Genomic DNA, 18,553 nt, shown 5'->3' on the forward strand with positions numbered 1-18,553 from the left:
AAGCCTCCTGCCCCCCATTTCCATGGAAACAAGCTCACACACCACGCGTGTCACCACTATATGTCTGCAGGCCCAGCCCTCAGGACAGACCCCACCGCCACCCTTCTCCGAGGCTCCTGGCAGGGACTGTACCCGGCAGTGCGGGAGCAGGGGCCGGCACAGCTCCTGGGCACCTGGGGCTGCCGGCTGCCTGGCCTCCTCCTCCCTGGGGCCGCTGGGCCTCTGGCCTAGAAGGGCAGGAAGTCGTCCACCTCGAGGCGCAGGAACGGGCCCAGCAGGGCCCGGAGCTTCCAGACGGCAGCACGGCTCAGCAGGGGCGGCACCAGCCCCTCGAAGGGCACGGGGTCCACCACGTACACGTAGGCGGCCGTGCAGGCCAGCAGGGCACCCAGCAGCAGCCTCAGGGCCAGCAGCCTGTGGGCGGCGGCCGTCAGGGGCAGGGGTGCCGCGGGGACGGTGGGGATGGGCTCTGCCCGCGCTCACGCAGCCACCTACCAGAACTGGCCTCTGAGGCCCTCGGAACATCCCAGTGGTGGCTGTGCCTTCTGCCGGGGAGGGGCCAGTCAGAGTCTGACCCGGGCAGGGGGCCCAGTGCAGTGGGCCCCTGCTCCCCTGCCCAGGACAGGCGCCTGCACCCACCCAGATGTCTCTGGTCACCTGGCTCCCAGTGGGGCTCCCGCCCTGGGGCCTCCTCCACCGAAGCCCACCTGTCTGCCTCCAGGGCGGGAGCCTGGGAGAGGGTGTGGGGTGGGGCTCACCGCTATGCATGCCATGTGCTGCTCCTTCCTGGCCTGGGTGCGGCACTGGGCACGCTCCCTGGGGGGGGGTCACACAGTCAGGAACACGTGCCGCCCGCCCCGGCCTACAACCACCCCCTGGTCTGGTGCAGTGGAACTGGAGAGGGGTCAGGGATTGGTCCAGCCCATCCTGACCAGGACCCCTGCCCCCATCCCAGCTTAGCCAGGCCCCTCAGGCCCCCAACTCTGCATGTCACCCTAGAATCTCCAGCTGAATGTCCTCCATCTGGTCTAGCACGCCCCGGATGTCCTTCTTGAGGTTCTGGGCGGCAGAGGAGGAAAAACGTGTCCTCCACCTCGATGGGGCTGCTGTGCCCCTGCCACTCGCCACCGCACCAGGCCCTGCCCCTCATCCTCTGGGTGTCACCTCAGGGACCTACCAGGAGCCCAGTGGCCTGGTTATTCAGGGCCATGTGTACCTCGGCCACGCCATCCCACACCTGGTGGGAGGGGGAGGCCAGGTCACGCCTTGAGTTAGATCCACCATATGCCCCACCCGCTGGGCTCCCCAGCGCCCCCTCCCACCCCAGCCCAGTGGGCACCTCAGTAATGGCCATCTTCTTCCTCTCAAAGGACAGTCGGATCTGCTGCAGCTCGTTCTGGGGGAGGGAGGGGCACAGTGTGGGCATGGGCAGGGCCCGTGGTGGTCAGCTCCCTCCTCCTCTGCCACCTGGGACTGCTGCATGGTGGACCCCCCCACCGCCCACCCGGCCCCACCGCCCAGCTCCCTGGCCCACCTGGGACTGCTGCACAAAGGCCTCTTCGCCCCGGCACAGCTCCCGCCGCAGCAGCTGCAAGGGTGGCCTGTCCTCTGGGGGCCGGGGGCCTGCCTGCTCCGGGGGCTGTGGAGGAGCCAAAGGGTCCAGCCCTCAGGCCACGGCCACATCTGAGTCCGGGACTGCTCGGAGCCGGCTGGAGCGTGGTACGTGCAGTGACAGCGTGGTTGCCAGCCCCCCTCCCTCTGTCCTGCCGGCCTCTGCACGCACTCACCCAGGCCAGGGCAGTGCAGCTCGAGTGCTCCGGGCACAGGGGCAGGAACTGCTGCCCTGGCCCCAGCAGGGCTCCCAGCTGCTCCCGCAGGTCCTGGTTCTGCCTTTTCTGGGGGTGGGGCAGAGAAACAGAAGGCCCATCACAGCCGCTTGCTTCTCAGGCAGGAGACCTACGCGGCGCGGGCTGGGAACTGCCGCGAGCCCATTACACAGACGGGCTCTGAGCCCGGGCCAGCCCTGCAGCCGCCACAGGCCCCTCACTCACCAGATTCTGGTTCTCCTGCTCCAGCTGGAGGAAGGACTGCTCTGCAGGCCCCAGGGGCACACTCTGGAGCTGGGAGGGGGCTGCCCTGGGTGAGGCTGGGGTCCCTGCCCCCACAGGCAGGGGCGGGCAAGGGCAGGTTCTGGGCCCTGAGCTGGGGCCGCCTCCCCGCCTGGGGGCCCCCTGTTCTTGTCCTGAGTGCAGGGACCAGCCCCACCCCAGCCCTGCCTCCATCTGTCCTTGTCTTGCCCCCGCTGGGTCTCTCGGTCTCTGCCGCTGCATCTCTCCCTCTTCACTTCCACGAAAGCCACCCGGGGCCTCGTTGCCTACCCGGGGCACCCCGCCCCCTGCCCCTGGGGCTGGGAAAGGCCTGGCTGACTCCATTGAGTGAGTGGAGCTGAGAGGCACCAGACAGGGCCACCTTACAAATCCCTGGCAGGGTGGGTCCAAGCATCCTCCGTGGCTGCTCGAAGCTGGGGACTGGGGGCACTGGAGGTGGGAGTGGCCACAGGGGGCCAGGGTTTTCGGCCCCTCCATACCTCCCTGGGACCCCTTCCTGACCCCAGGTCCAGGCTCTGGCCTGGTCCAACCTGCCACTCTCTCACTGAGGGCTTTCTGGGTGTCACGGCTCACAGGTCTGCCTCAGGGGCGCCTGTCACAAAGGTCTAGGCACGGCCAGGGAGGTCACAATGGGCCAGGGCGGTGGCCAGAGCCAGGGCTAGTGGGACCCACCCAGGGAAGGTAGCGCCCCTGTTACTCAAGTGCCTACCTGGTCACCCTGTCTGCATGCCCCCGACCCCTCACCTGCTTGTAACACAGGTGGTACAGTCACATGGCAGAGACAAACTTGGACAGCAGCCAGGTGTCCAGCACCACCTCCCTCCACCTCGAGGTCCTTGCCCCAGCGCCTGCTTCGGGGGACAGCTGCACATCCCACGCAGCTGAGCACCATGACTGCTCTCCCTTCACAGAGGTGATCATCCCACAATCTGGCTTTTTTGCCTAAAACAGCTCCAAGTTTTTTAAAAAATATATTATTTATTGAACATTTACTTTAATGGTCCTCTAAGGACAATTACTATATCCTCTTCACAGGTGGGGACACTGAGGCATGAAGACATTTAGTCGCTGGCCCAAGGCCGCCCTCCTGTTGAGCAATGGAAGCAGATTCGAGCTTGCCCTCTGCTGCTTCAGAGGCCCCTTTAGTGACCGCAGAGCACACTCCTGTGGTGGAGCCAGACTCAGGCCCCTGGTTTGTTTCTGCTCCCTTCTTTCCAACATTCTGTTCTGCTCTCTGTCCTACCGCCCCCCACACTGTTCCTGGAGCCCCTGTTTCCATGTCCTCCTCTCTCTCAGTTTCCTCCCTTGTGTGGTGGAAGCACATCCTCAAGTAACATCCTCAGAAAGGTAGATGAGATGAAACTCGAGTCCCTATGTAGTAGAAACAGCCACAAATCCCTCCTCTCCTGGCGTCCTTGCCCCTCTGCAATGTGACTTTGCCCCTTCACAGAAAGAGATGGAGCCCCTCCCTTCACCCTGCACTCTGGGCTAGCCTGGGATTTACTAGTCTGATGGGCTGTCACTAAGTTGCGGGCTGCAGAGCTTGAACAACGCTCGTGTGTAGGGCCGCGATCACTCTCTTGCTCTTCTGGAGAGTGTCTTCTGTGGGGGAGGTGTGGCCTTCCTGTAGGACTTGAGGTCATGGGGAGGGAGGCTTCTGTCATCCCAGCTGGTCCCAGCTGCCTGAAGGTGGGTTGACAAGCAGAGTGAGACCCGCGGAGAACCACCCCCTGGGGCTGGCCAGGCCACCAAGCTCCGGGCTGAATTGTGCTTGCTTTAGCCACTAAGTTCTGGAGTGGCCTGTCACATGGGATACATGATGAGGCCCCTCACAGGCCTGAAGGCATCTTGCTCTGTCCTCACACTTGTTGGATGTCGGGCTGGGAGAGAATCAGCTCAGTGGGCATTCTCCCACAGGAGCTCGAGGGGGCCTCGCACCACAGCTGCTGGTCCGAATTCCAGCAACCACGTTCTGGATTTCTAACCCAGCTCGCTTGTCCTTTAAGTGACCCCTCCTCTTTCCTCAGAGCGTCCTGTTTTGTTGTAGGGATGAAGTGGGTTTTGGGGGAGGAGCTTTTTCTTCCTGTGTTTTCTCTGTTCTCTTTGTGGTTCTTTTTTGTCTTCGGTCTTAGGATTTCCCATCAGACACTATCCTCAGTGTTCGGCTTTTCTGCTCCTGTGTGGAAGGGAGGCAGGAGAGAGCCAGGGTCTCTCCCCGCGAGGACCCGGAGCTCCTGAGGGCCAGGCCCCTGGAAGGGCGGCCTCCCGCCTCAGGCAGACTGCAGGGCTGCGGTCTGGATGGGATGGCTGGGGGAGTCGGCCTGGGCAGTCCCCGTGTCACCCGCTGTCCCTCACAAGTGTTGGACAGTCACCCCAAGCCACTCCTTAGCCAGCCCCGTGTTTCTGTCCTTGCTTTGTCCGCACCTGGGCTGCGCTGCTCAGTCCACCCCTACTTCCCGTCTTAAGCAGTTTGTTGAAATCCCTTGTCCGCAGGTGGTCTCACTCCTGTTGCCTTTGTGGGATGGATATACTGCGGGGGCCGCTGGTGGGGAGCTCACCAACCAAGGAGGTGGCGTGCACAGTCCGCAGGCTGCGCCAGGCCGGATGCCTGTGGCCCTAGCCCCAGAGGCCCCTCCGTGTTTCTGGGGCAGGGGGTGTCTATGTAGCCAGTAAGGACAGGCTGTGGCTGGGCGTGAGCTGGGAAGGATAGGCCTGAGCCCCCCTCAGGCATCATCTGTCCCCCGAACTGCCCAGCCAGCTGGGGAGTCTGCTCAGCCACTGGAGCGAGGCAGGGCCCCATGGGATTCCTCCCCCAAGACCCCCTCAGCCTCGGCCCTGAGGCTCCTATCTGGAGTCTCGTGGGTCTCGGGATAGGCTCAGTTCAGAGTACCCATCTGGGGGCCACTCAAGGTGGGGGCCAAGGAAGGCCTCTTGGAGGACTTCCCAGGTGAGATGGCTGGCCATGAGGGCCACGAGGAAGGGGGATGGGGCAACGACTCTGGGCAGCTGGCAGCTGGTGTGGGGAGGGGGCCGGGAGGTGGAGTGGGGACAGCATCCTGTGCTTGGTGCCCAAGCCTGCCAGGTGCCGGTGGGTGCCTGGGAACGTTACATGGGGAGAGAGAGGTCCTTCCTCCTGTAAGAACAGCAGCCACAGCTGCCTGGGGTCCTTGTGTCTCACTGTGGCAGTCCAGGCTGGGCTTCAAGGCCTGAAGGCAGCAGCAATCCCTGGGCGGGTTCGAGGAGGTGCCCAGGGCACCCTGATGACACAGGAACCCCACCCCACTTGCACATCCTCCCCTGCCCATGGCCCCAGGGCGCCTCCTTTTCGACTGGGGAGCCCCATGCAGCTTGCTGCACCCCCACCTTTACCTAGGCTGTGCCCCCGTCTGGAAGGCTTGCTGGTGGCTCAGAGCCCAGCCCTGAAGACCCCAAGTCCCTGAAACCTTCCTCACCCCCTCCCTGTGGTCCTTGCAATGTGGCCCTCGGCTCCAGAACGCCCCAGTGGAGGGGGGCTCTCAGAGCGAGAGCGGATGCTTGGGATCCATAGTCCTGGTGGCATTTCCATGTATAGGGACAGATATGCTAATGTATGCAAAGTACCCTGAAAATCAGTGTCCTGGATTGGGGTGGTGGGGTCTGCATGGAGCCTGGGCTCCAGGGCGCCCGTGTCGGGGTGGATGTGAGTCTGCCCTGGGTGCAGGCACCAGCCGGAATTCCTGGCCATGGGCGGGAAGTGGGGCTCGAGTGCACTTTGTGGGGAGCTCCAGGCCACGGCCCCTGCTGCCAGGCAGCCTGCGTCTCCCTGGTCGCCAGTTGCCATGGCAGCCGCTTCCTGCCCAAGTTGCTATGACGCCCAATGGCCTCAGGGAGCCTGGAGCCTGGGAGCAGGGGTGGGGCTGGGGAGGGAGAGGTGGCTGTGGATGCCCACACCCTTCCTGCCCTGAGCGACGGCTGGGGCGCTCCTGCCGGGACTCACTGTGGCCTCAACATTCAATGTCCTGAGCTGATTTCAAAAGCTGGGAAGCGGGTCTGCAGCAGATGGAATTCGGGGTCCCTGGGTGAGCTGCAGCTCCTTGGGAGGAGCCCCATTTCTGTGCCCCCTAACCCGGGCTCCTGGCCCAGGCCCTCCCCCTCCAGCCCTCAGAGCCACCTTGTGTGTCCCTCAGGCCCTGCAGCCTTCCTGATGCAGCCTGGCTGGGGGGATCGCCTCGCCAGGGGCTGCAGGTCTCTCTTGATCCCTCACCTCCTTCCCAGGGGTGGGATGAGTTCTCCTTTGCTCTGAGTGTGTAACAGACAGAAGGTGGCCACTGGTGGGGCCCCTGGGGCTCTGCGGATGGTCCTGCACCTCTCAGGGGCCTCTAGAGTCAGAGCCAGGACTGGGTGTGACCATGAGAAGGATGGGCTGGCCTGAGGGGTGACTGCCCCACCCCAGGGCCAGAGGATGGGCACGCTCTGGGTGAGCAGACACATGTGGCTGAGCACAGGGAGCCTCCCTCCCCTCCCCAGCCTGTGGGGGCAGCCCTTCTGGATGGGGGACAGGCTGAGGCAGGCCCTAGGAATAGGGTGCAGGTGAAAGGCAGAGGAGGGCGCTGGGTGGGCGGGCCCTTGAGAGCCACCCTGGGCGGTCCCCCTGCACAGGCCCAGGCTGGGGCAGTAGACCCTTTGTCTGCCCTGTCCCCAGCACAGCCGAGCAGCTCCCTGGGCATGGGGCTGTGGCAGGTCATTTGTCTTCCCTTCCTGGGTGACTCTCCAGAACCCACTGCTCACATTTTTTATTTAAGAATCAGAAAAGATAATAAGAATGTCAAGGAAAATCCTCTCAGGGACATGCAGCCCCAATAAATTACCATCAGCCGAGGCGTTGAGGGCTCCAGGCTGGGGAGGGGCCATGCTGGGGGCTGCGTGGGCCCCTGCACTCCAGGGAAGGAGAACCGGATGTGCCCACCCCTGCCTGGGCCCAGAGACACCCCCCCCCCAGAGGATCTCACCCAGCTAGGCTCAGCACTTTCTCTGTCCCCCATGCCCATCTACCCCTGCCAGCTGGACAGTGGTGCCCAGAAAGCCAGCGTGGCCAGAGTGCCTGATGGTCAGTACCAGGGTCACCTCACCAGGTCCTTACTGGGGCCAGAATCCAGGATGCCTGCTCACCCAGCTCTCTGCCTCTGTCCCTAGCCAGCTCTTGCTGGGCGTGGACGGTGATGGGCCATGAGCTCCTGGCCTGTCCCTGTGCCTGGGCCATGGGCCCGAAGGGATTGAGTGAGAGACCGAAGGTCAGTGAGGGGCGGAGACCTCGAGCGGCCACAGTCGGCGCTAGTATTCCTTGAGGCAGGTGCTCCCACCCCTGAAGGACACCTCTTGTTCTCCTGGCCAGCCAAGGTGTAGGTCCCAGGATCCACCACCAGATGGCGCCACAGCCCTGCAGACCAGCTGCAGGCTTCAGGGGACCCCAAGCCCAGGGCAGGGGGCCGCCCCTGGGTGGGGAGGAGCGGTGGTGGGGGGTTGGGGGGGTGGGGGGGTGGGGGGCGATCTGCCCAGGCTGAAGCTTCTAGAGAGGGAGGGACAGTGCAGGGGAGAAACCCCCTCCCACTTGGATCTGTGGTTTTGTGAGGGCCTGGGGCAGCAGCTGGCCGTTGTGGGGTGGAAATGTCCTTTGGGGGTTCCACCCCACTGTTCACACTGAACATTGAAATAAATCATCCTGGGACTCACCCCGCACTCCTCAGGGGCCCTCGCCTGCTCCCTCTCAAGGGGCTGGGGCTCCTTCCCCAGCACAGAGCCCTGCCTGGCAGCCCTGGGTCATTCTGTCATTCGCAGGGTGGTGTGAGGGGTCCTGGGGGCACAGCTGCCTCTGGCAAGGGCCTGCGACCATGGTGGTCGGTCGGGCTGTGAGGCCTTGGCTAGGAAGTGGCTCAGGTGCTGAGAGCTGAGAGGCAGCAGAGGCACAGCAGTGAGAGGACTGCCGCCCTCAGGGGGCCAGAGTGGAGTCAGGACGGGGGTCCCTGCAGGGTCTCCAAGACACAAGCCACAGGGAGGAGTTGCCCAGGAGGCTGTGGATGGGGACTAGAAAGGAGACCGGGCAGGGGTAAGGGATGTGAGAACCCCACTTTTAAGCGTTGCCTCGGCCCCCAAATTGAGAATGACCACCACTGTTCTTTCTCGCAACAGCATCCAGGTGGGCACACCAGATGTTGACTTGTGTGCTGGGGTCAGGGCCTTGGGAGTCTCAGTTCAGGCTCCCCAGCCCTGGGTCTGAAGACCCAAGGTGCCACCTCTCAGCATCAGGTGAGCCAGCCCTTACTGAGGCCTTCAGACCCCTGGGCAGCCCGGGGGCCTCACGAGCCCTGCTTCCTGGAGCCAGGCCAGCAGTCCGCGCCCTGTCCTGGTGAGACAGGCTCCCGGGTGTGGGGCTGAGAGCAGGGGTGGTGAGGTTGGCTGTCCGGGATCTGGGGATGGGCCTTGTCAGGACCAGGCAGGACCTGAGAAGTCAGAGGCAAGTGGGCAGGGCCTGGGGGTGGGCTGGAAGCTCTGAGTTAGGGTACGGGGCTGCAGGCCAGAGAGAGCACGGGGCACAGGCCCTCTCAACCCTGGGCATTTGGGGCCTGGGCCGGGCCTCGTCCCCAGGAGCTGTCCCCGTGACTGTAGCTCCGTGTGGCGGGAAGAGTGTGATGACGGCTGTCAGAGCTCCCTCACCCTGTTCCAGAGCACACGGCTGCCAAGTGGACTGAAGTCACACACTGCCGCCTGACCACAGGCTTTCCAGACCGATGATGCCACCAGGGCCTCCTGATGAGCCCTGGGCTGCAGGGCCCCCTGGGGGGCCAGGTGGGGATGGAGAGGAGGCGGTGCATAGTCACGGGGTGCAGGGTACCCAGTCCCTTCCTGGGCTGTCCATCATCCTCCCTGGCCCGCCCCGTTCCAGTCCCCTCTCCATCAGCAGAGGGCTCAGCCCAAGGCCTCCTGACCTTCCAGGAGAAGGTCAGCCTTCAGTGCCCGGTTCCAGGCTCCTGGTGACCTGAGCTCACTGCCCTTGGCCGGAGTCCGCCCGGACGTCTGCAGTGGAAGTAGCTCCTCGGGCTTCCCTCCTTCTGTCTCGGGAAGCAGAGACTGGTGCACCCCTCTCTCGGCTTTCCCTTGTGACATCTCGCTGTTATGTCCTCTGAAGTGGGGTCTGCTGAGTGCAGCCTGCAGACACTTGCAGCAAACTCAGTCCACAGCCTGGGAGCTCCGGCTTCCTGGCCGAGAAGGTGAAAGGCCGCCCGCTTGCCCAGCTGGCAGGGGGCGCGTCAACTGCCCGTTCACCAGCCGACCAACATACCACCAACCGACTCCCTGCTGGCCCCTCCGAGCCTCTCAGGGGCTGACTGGAGGTGCCATGGGACCCCAGGTGCCCGGCCCAGCCTGGCGGGCAGCTGGCTCCCTGGGGTCAACTTGGGTCCACTGGAGGGGCAGGTGGGTCCCCCTCCCTCCCTCCCGCCAGGACTGCTCACAGCTGCCCCTCCTCCACCTTGTCCCCTCCTCTGGCCTCAGGCCCCACCAGTGACCCACACCATCAGCCCACTACCCAGCAAAGGAGCCGCCCACCCACCAGCCCGCCCACTGGAGTATGCAGCCGGCCAGCCCTCTGGAGCCAACTGCTGCCCACTGGGAGCTGCGCGGTGGAGCCGCCCGGGAGTGCTCTTCTGAATAAGGCCCGCATCGACCGCGAAGGGCAGTGTCTCCCTCACGGACGCGCTGCGAGCCACTCGCCATACGAGGGAGACGTTTAATTTATCTCAGGAACTGGGCACAAGTTATAAAAATGGTAATTTCTTGGAGATTCAATTACATATTTTCAGCATTACCCTCGGTAATCAAGGAACGATTTTTAAAGAAAGGCTGTGAGATGATACGAATCCCGGGGAGGATGGGGCCAGGCGACGGTGTTGGGACGCGGGGGCAGTGTCTGCTGGGGCAGAGCCACAGGGCAGAGTGGGCTGAGCTGCCAGGCCTCAACCTTGCCCCCCCAGGAAGGGCCCGTCTCCGGCCCTGCCGGCCTGGTCACGGAGGGCGATGAAGTGACTCGGTGGCTGCCCAGGACGCCCACGTCCCTGCCCAGCTGGGCACCGTCTGTCTCCCGAAGCCTCTGCGGGGAATGGAGGGGGCTCCTTGTGGGGCTCAGACCTGGTTTTTTTTTTTTTTGTGATGTCTTGGCTCTAAATAACATCCCCAGGATTACGGCGCTGGCGGCCAATGGCACCAGGTGATTGGAAAAAGGGTTTATGGCCCCGCGGGTGAAATTGAACTTGCATCAGATGAGTATTTCCAAGATGGGATTTTCCTCCCGGCAAAGGAGGCACGTTTCCTGCTAATTACAGCGGTGGTTCCTCCTGCTCATCACCTGCGGCCGTGTGCGCACTCAGGCACAGGGCCGGGCTCCTGTGGCCTGGGGATCAGGGCTGGGGTCACCACCAGGCCCCTAATCCCAGCAGACCCTGGCGCTGGTTCTGGGGGAGGTGACCTCACTCACCAGGGGACCAGGAAGGGGAGAGGAGGCCGGCAGGGCCAGGTCACACAGGAGGGGGCTGGCAGGAGGCCCCCAGGCTGGGGTGGGAGGTCTGCCAGGCCATCAGCAGACTCGGGGCAGGGGTCCTGGGCCCAGCTAGGCAGTTGGCCCCAGATCCAGCTCTGCTACTCCTGAAAGTCCTTTTGTACCTGACTGCAGGCTGCCCAGGGCCGGCCAGGGTGAGCAGGAGCAGCCGCTGCCTCAAGAGGCCTGCGCGGTACCACCCTGCCTAAGAGGCTTTGAGGCTCAGGGTTCTGTCTTAGGGCCAGGCTGGGAGCCTGGGGGAGGTGCTTATGGTGAACCCCTTGGGCTGAGTTGGCTTCTGGGGAGGGAAGGCGAGGCCCTGCTGTCTACACAGCAGACAGGTTGTTGTCACAGGCCAGCTTCTCCCTGCTTCCTGCTAAAGGGACACAGACCATCAACATGGACCACCCCTTTGGGGGGCAGCTGCCTCATCACCCATTTTCCAGGTGAGACACAGGCTCAGAGAGGTGAAGGGCTTGTCTGGGGTCATACAGTGGATAAGCAACAGAGTGGACAAGTCAAGGGCCTGGGGATGTCCAGAGTCATCCCTCTGCCAGAGTCTGGATTGGGACGGTGTCCAGGAATCCAGGGATGATGGGTCAGGGCCTGGCCAACAGTTGGGGACTGGCCAGGGAAGAGAGGGCATTGTTATCCCTGCAGCCACTGCCCTGAAGGACAGAAGGGGGACCTACTCCCTGGGGGGAGGCAGGGCCATTCTTCCCTGCTCCCTCCCACCAGGCTTGCAAAGTGGCCCACCTGCCAGTCGTGACGCCGACAGGAAGGGTATGGTGCCCAACATCCTTAAAGGGGACTTTTCCCAGAGTAATTACCTTCGATTCACTTGCAGTAAATACTAGGCTATTTTTTCCCTCTCCGATAATTGGACTTATTTATTTTTAACTAAGATTAAATGTTCTCTCTGAGCTCAAGATATACCGCTGTCCTGTCAGGTCTGGTCAAGCTCTCCTTCTTCCTGCCTCCAGAGGACAGCCCACCAGGCAGGGAAGGGGCCAGTGGCTGTTTGGGGCAGAGGTGCTTGGGCAACGACATTGCTTGTTGGACACTCTGGGTCCTGGAGAATCAGTTTCCATCATCACTGCTGTCACCGTGAACATGACCATCATTACCATCAATCACCTCCATCATTGCCACCATCACCTCCACCGTCACCACCATCACCCCCATCGTTGCCACTACCTGCCCACCTTCACCACTACCACTGTGACCACTGCCTTCACCACCAGCAACACCAACACCACCATCATGACCACCGCCTTCACCACCACCACAACCAACACCAACAGCTCCATCATGACCACCACCTTCACTACCACCACCATCACAATGACTGTCACCACACCACCACTATTGGCACCACCATTGTCACCACCATCATCACCACCACAACCACCATCATCACCACCACCTTCACCACCGCCACCACCATCACCACCACCACCACCATCACCACCACCTTCACCATCATCACCATCATCATCACCACCACCATCACTATCACCACCATCACCACCATCATTGTCACTACCTGCCCATTTCACCTCCACCACTGTGATCACTGCCTTCACCACCATCCTCACCACCATCACCACCAGCAACACCAACACCAGCATCATGACCAAAACCTTCACCACCACCACCACCACCATCACCACACCACCACCATTGCCATCACCATCATCACCACCACCTTCACCATTATCACCACCACCATCAACACCACCACCATCATCATCATCACCACCACCTTCACCTTCACCATCACCACCACCACCATCACCACCATCATCATCACCACTACAACCACCATTACCATCACCACCACCTCCACCTTCACCACCACCACTATTGCCACCATCACCATCATCATCACCACCACCTTCACTACCACCACTATCACCACCATCACCACCATCATCATCACCACAACCTTCACCATCACCACAACCTTCACCATCACCACCACCTCCACCTTCACCACCACCACCACCACCATCACCACACCACCACCATTGCCATCACCATCATCACCACCACCTTCACCATCACCATCATCATTATCACCACCACCATCAACACCACCACCATCATCATCATCACCACCACCTTCACCTTCACCATCACCACCACCACCATCACCACCATCATCATCACCACTACAACCACCATTACCATCACCACCACCTCCACCTTCACCACCACCACTATTGCCACCATCACCATCATCATCACCACCACCTTCACCATCATCACCACCACCACCTTCACCATCATCACCATCATCATCACCACCACCACTGTCACTACAATCTCTGTGACTGTGCCATCACCACCACTATTGGAACTCCATGTTGACAAGCCCATACTACGTTTGAGTTCGCCATCATTTGGCAATAATTGCTCCAGCATAGGAGCCTCCACACTGGTCTGATGGCAACTGGCGGAACGTCAGACATGGCTACTCGTTGGGGAGCACATTGTGAGGAGGAAAGAAGGGCAGGCTCAGCAGGTCTTGAAGAACTTGGGCCTTTGAATGTCCACGGTTCATGGATACTCCCAGTGCCCTCAGTTCATGGACACTCCCAGTGCCCCCTCCTGTCTCAGCACTGACTCAAGTTCTATGTGACCAGGCTGAAGCAGAGGAAGCCACCGTGGGTGGAGAATGGGCAGAGGAGTCCCCAGTCTGTCCACACCCGCATCACCCAGGCTGGCAGGTAGCCTCTGTGGCCTCCCCAGAGCTAGGGAGCGCCAGTGCTGTGGGAGCCAAGGGAGTGGCTTGGGGTCGAGGCCGGGTGCTTGGCAGAAGCAGCTGGGTGGCATCAGCTGTGCAGAGTCTGCATCTGGGCAAGGCGGGCAGAGCCTGGCTTTGCCAGTCTCCTGCCTCTGAGCCTTGGTTTCCTCACCTGGGACATGGGGTGACACAGTGTCCTCTGCACAGCAGGCCATGAGGACAGAGTGGGATGGTGCCCACCAGGGGCCCTAGGGCGTGCTGCCAGCTGAGGACCAGCATCGGTGGGGTGGCCTTACCGTGAGGACCCTCAGAACAGCAGGGAGTGAGTGGGGAGCTTGTGCCCACTGTGCTGCTAGGTCACTGGGATCGCATAATGTCACTCCGTGGTGCCAGCTCCATCCTGCCCCAGGAATCCCTAGCCCCACTCAGCCACCAGCACTGCTGTCCCATCCTTGCAGCTGCCCGTGCACACGAGGAGAGTGGCTCCTGGTGGCTCCTCCAGTGTCTGCTGGTCACAGAGCCGAAGCCAGAGTTCTTGGGGACGCTGGAGACTGCCGTGGGGCTGAGTGGGCAGTAAGGCTTGTGGGAGCTCATGGGCCTAGAGCGAGTGGTTGGGGACTGACCTTGGGACAGTGGGGCTGTCAGTGGGTGCCTGCCACGTGGTGGACACTTTGCAGTCTCCCCGATGCCATCCTCCCAGCAGGCCTCAGAGAGACTGCCGGCCTGGGGCTGGGGGTGCAGCCTCGGGGAGAGGGCCATACTCCTGGTCATGCATTCAGGGCCCTGCGGGGTGTGGAGGGAGCTGGGTCCTGCCCAGGGCCCAGGACGCACTCACTGGGGCAGGGCCTTCCACTCGGAGGCCGGTGGGCCCTCCCTGCCTCACCCCGGGAGGGAGCAAACGCGTAGAGAAGTTTGTTCAAGAAGTATTACCAACAATTAAAAATCTTGGTGACACCCCCGATGGCCAGATAATTAGTACAATAGCAGGCAATAATTACTTAATGATTAATTACTACACTTAATAGTTTTCAAAGTAATTGTGATCAAGAGAAAGTTAAGTGAAAACCCATCAGAATTGCCGACGCCTGCACAGCGTGGGCATTTTGGTGCTGGGGCACGGCTGAGTCCCCTGGGCTGGGGCATGTCCAAAGGAGCCCTCGCTCGCCCACTTGCCGGGGCTCACACACCAGGGCTGGTGCCATCCACACCCAGAGGTGAGGACCCCACACCCACCTGCAGAGAGTCTGGGGTCTTGCTCAATCACTAGGATGGTGGGTGGAGCCTGCCTCTCACTCTGCTCCACAGGGGCTCGTGGAGCAGCTGCAGGGTTGGCTCAGGGGGCCCAGGAGTCTCTGCCCCAACCCTGCAGGTGTCCTGGGTCTCAGGGCTGGTAGGCAGGGGCATCCTCTGTCTTCGGGGGCCAGTCCTTTGTCCTCCCACTGTCTGCAGCCTCTTGGTCCCTGGGAGTAACCCTCTACTATTGGGCTTACCCTGCTGTGCTCCTGGGATCTGGCACAGGGCTGCTCCATCCACCAATTCTCACTAAAATGTGAGTGGTCACTTGGTGCCACCCTGAGTGATTCTAGAGGGCTGCTCTAGGCCTGCAGTCTGAAGCATTTAGCGGTGTGAAGCCTTCACCCGTAGGGAGAGGAGGGCAATGCCAGGCATGGGAGACCTGGCACTTGCTGCCCTGAGTCTGTGAACTCTGCCAGCCCTGGACAGCGGCTCAGATAATGCCAGGAGCCCTGGGGGGTGGGGGGACGGGGCAGGACCTGGGGACCTGCTGTCTTTCATGTGAGCCATTCTTTCTGATTCTAGATCCTGGCCCCGCCTGGTCAGACTCGCAGCTGACACCATGTGCAGTCCCCTCACTTTGACCTTCAGGCAGGACCATCATGTTTATACCCCTCCCCGAGTCATCACAGCTTCCAGAGGCCTCAAAGCCACCTTGTCCCCTCTCTGGGGCCAGTGCTGTCCCTGCACGGCACGCCACAAAGCCACAAAGGGACAGGGTGGCACCCAGTGCCTGATGGTGGGCCAGGGGCAGGCAGATGGCCACTTAACCTGCTCTTGCAGCTTTTTTGAGAGCCTAAAGTTTTTCAAGGTGCAAGATTAAGAACAGGCGGCAGCCCCACAGGGAGGTCGGTTGGGGACCTTCTGTCTCTGCGCAGATGTCGCCGGGGCAATGGGCGAGGCAGGTGAGGTCTCAGACTCAGTTTCCCCATCTCCCACTTTGGAGAGAACCATCTCCTTCATTGCTCCTGTTCCAAGGGCACGCCAGGATGGGTAAACTGAGGCCCGGAAAAATTTGGGGCTGCCCAAGGTCCTGAGGGCAGGCGCTTGGCCCTGGCCACTCCCACCCCCGCCCCCAGCCTAGGCCCTCAGGTCCAGACCCTCTCGACCTCTGGCAAGGGGTCACTGCCCTAGGAGTCTCCCTTGGCCAGCGCTCCCTCATTAGCCTGTCAGTTCTCTGATCCGAGGTCAGAGGCTCTGAGGCCCTCAGCGGGATCGCTCCTCCAAGCCCGATTGCTCATTAAAGCTCCTCCACAGGCCCCACTTGCTCTCCTCCTGTGCCCGGCAAATGACCCGATGCAGGAGTCAGCTGTCCGCTATGTGAGCACCCAGTGGCCTTGGCCCTGATGCAGCGGGTGATGCAGCTGGGTGGGTGGCGCTGGCCCTGCCGCCCTCCCGCCCAGCCCAGCAGGTTGAGCTGCTGCAATAAGCCCGTTGTCTGCCCCCCTCCCCGCCTCCTGCACTGGTCAGGCAGGGGCTGATGACCTATCAGGAGGGCTCCTGGGACGCACCCTGACCAAAGGAGTCAGGACAGGGACAGAAACATAGGGTTCCTGGACGGTGGGCGGGCCGGGCCCTTCCCTGCTCTGCAGTCGGGCCTCACTTGCCTCATCTGGAAGGTGGGTTTGGGTGAAGGGCGAGGCTCTCTCACTGGATGCTGAGGGGCCTGTTGTCGGGGTCCCTTGGGGCCCAGGCTAGTCCTGAGGGCAGCCTCTGTGCAGCCCCGCGGTGGGGGTGCTGGGTGGGCTCAGGAGATGCTGGCCCCCGGCTGCGGCTTCAGTCTCTGTGAGGAGGCTGAGTCTGCTGTGGGCTCGGGGGCGGAGCAGAGGGTGGGGAGAACCATGTGCCTAGGGGCCTTGCCCCTCGGGGCTGCCTCTCCCTCCTCAGTAGGGGCGGGCAGCAGGTAGACAGCGGGAGTCAGGGCAGATCCAAGGCCACAGACACACTTGCCGTGGGCAGCGGCTGTCCTGTGGACCCCGACTCAGCTCCCCGTGGGGAGGTCCAGGGATGGTGGGAGCTGAGAGGATGAGGCCAGGGGAAGGAAGTTTGGAACAAGTTCAGGGCGATTCCATGAGGTGACTGGCGGGGAGAGATAATGTGCCCCTGCTTCCTGTGAGGTGGGGCCTGGGCTGCTGGGGAGGTGTTCTTGCCTCATTTTACAGACGAGGAAATGGGGGTCAGGGAGGGGAGGGACCCAGCGCTGCCCAAGGTCCAGCTGCAGAAGTGGGGCCTGGGGGAGGGGCCAGCTCCCATCCCAGCCAATCCTGCCCCGTGGGCTGAGACTCAGACCCGCCAGGGACAGAGGACATGCTGACCTTGGGAGACTGGCGGGGAGTCTCAGGCCAGGGCCCAAGGATGCCGAGGTGGCTGCCCTGCCTGCCTCCAGCTCAGGCACGAGAGGGTCCAGTCCCCACCACCCCCTCTGCAGCCAGCAGTGAGGGGTCCTCTCTTAAGCGTGGTCACCAAACCTTCCAAGACTTAATTAACATCAGTCTCCGGTTACTCAAATGCCATTGATCTGGGTCTCGACTGATGGGGAAAATATCATCATCGTTAGGGGAAACGTCAATAAACTTTGAGCGTTTGTCTCGGCATAGAGCAGGCGGGGACTCTCCCACGGCAAGAAGCCCACGCTCCAGGCCAGGGACTCTGAGCCCTCGCTCAGAACCCCCTTCCAGAGGCTTCTGGGAGGGATGACTCTGCCGTTCTCTGGCTGGGTGTCCCTGAATCGTCACCTCCTGGCTGAGCCCCAGGAGCTCATAGAAACGGGGCTGTTGGGAGACTCAATGGTTTCTGAAAAGTGTATCTTGGAGTGGCCTAAGGGAGTGTTCCCTGAAGATGGCTCTTTATGGTGTGGCTGTTGCAGTGGGAACCCCTGGCTGACAGGCCTGAGTCCTACTGGGGTCCATGGCTCCTGCCCAATCAGCACCCAGGTGACTGAGTGCAGAAAGGAAGGGCCCGTCGCCTTAACACGAACCCCTCTTGCTCTTGCGGATTTCGAGGCCCGGACTCAGCCCCGGGGGCCTGTCAGGCAGCAGGTGTCCGGTGAGCAGCATCAGACACCTGGATCTCTGTGCACCTTTGTTCTGACCCTTCGGTTCAGCCTCTGCAGGAGAGGGAGGGTGGAGAACAGGACACATCAACAGAGGTAGAACAGCCAAGAGGAAGGAGGTGATGCTGCGTAAAGGCTGAGAAGTGGCTTGGACCAGAGAACGTTGGGCCCTGGTCTGGCCTTGGATCCCTGAGCCTGTCCTGGGGTGAGGGGCAGCCCTACCTGTGAGGCCCCAAGGTCAGGCCCCTAGCAGAGGGAACCAGGGAGACTGTTTGGGTGGGTGAAGTGTATCTGGAGACCATATTGTAAGCCACGTAATCTAGTTTTCCATTTTTCCTTAGAGAAAGAAATATAAAACTCTCAGTTTGCCTGCTCTTAAAATAAAAAGTCGCATAGCGCGGCTCCTATAAATGCAACAAAAAACTAACCTTTGTGTGAGTGTGGGTTAGGTTGTTGGGGTGCAGGCCCAGCAGGGCTGAGAGAAGGGAAGAGATGAGGGAGACGTTGCCATAGGCGCACGTGCAGGCTGCAGGGTCAGGGCCTGCCTCCTGGTCCTCTGCCCTTGGCCATGGACCCCAACTGCCCTGTGAGCCTGAGCCCTTGTGCCCGTCCAAGGAGCTGAGCGCAGTCTGTGCCCAGCGGTGGCGGTCAGGCATCTCCGGGGGTCACAGGGGAGTGGGGAGGGGGCTTTGGCCAGAGCCGACATGGGCTGTGACAAGCCTCCAGGGCCCCAGGGGCCTGGCGAGCATCGGTGGGCATCCCTCCTCTCTCCCCGGGGGGTCAGC

The 18,553-nt window shown here is 61.8% G+C and overlaps 1 protein-coding gene across 1 annotated transcript; it reads right to left on the bottom strand.

Moving 5' to 3' along the window:
• Positions 1-227: 227 nt before the first annotated feature.
• Positions 228-2,585, bottom strand: CCDC188 (coiled-coil domain containing 188). Its single transcript, XM_014835429.3, has 9 exons — positions 2,052-2,585; positions 1,788-1,895; positions 1,535-1,639; positions 1,340-1,396; positions 1,178-1,237; positions 995-1,059; positions 759-816; positions 496-545; positions 228-414 (listed from the first exon to the last, which is right to left on the bottom strand). The coding sequence occupies exons 1-9, from the start codon at positions 2,583-2,585 to the stop codon at positions 228-230; spliced, it is 1,224 nt and encodes a 407-aa protein (XP_014690915.2).
• Between the last annotated feature and the right edge of the window lie 15,968 nt (positions 2,586-18,553).

This window comes from Equus asinus, chromosome 8 (genome assembly GCF_041296235.1).
Source record: "Equus asinus isolate D_3611 breed Donkey chromosome 8, EquAss-T2T_v2, whole genome shotgun sequence".
NCBI classification, from domain to species: Eukaryota; Metazoa; Chordata; class Mammalia; order Perissodactyla; family Equidae; genus Equus; species Equus asinus.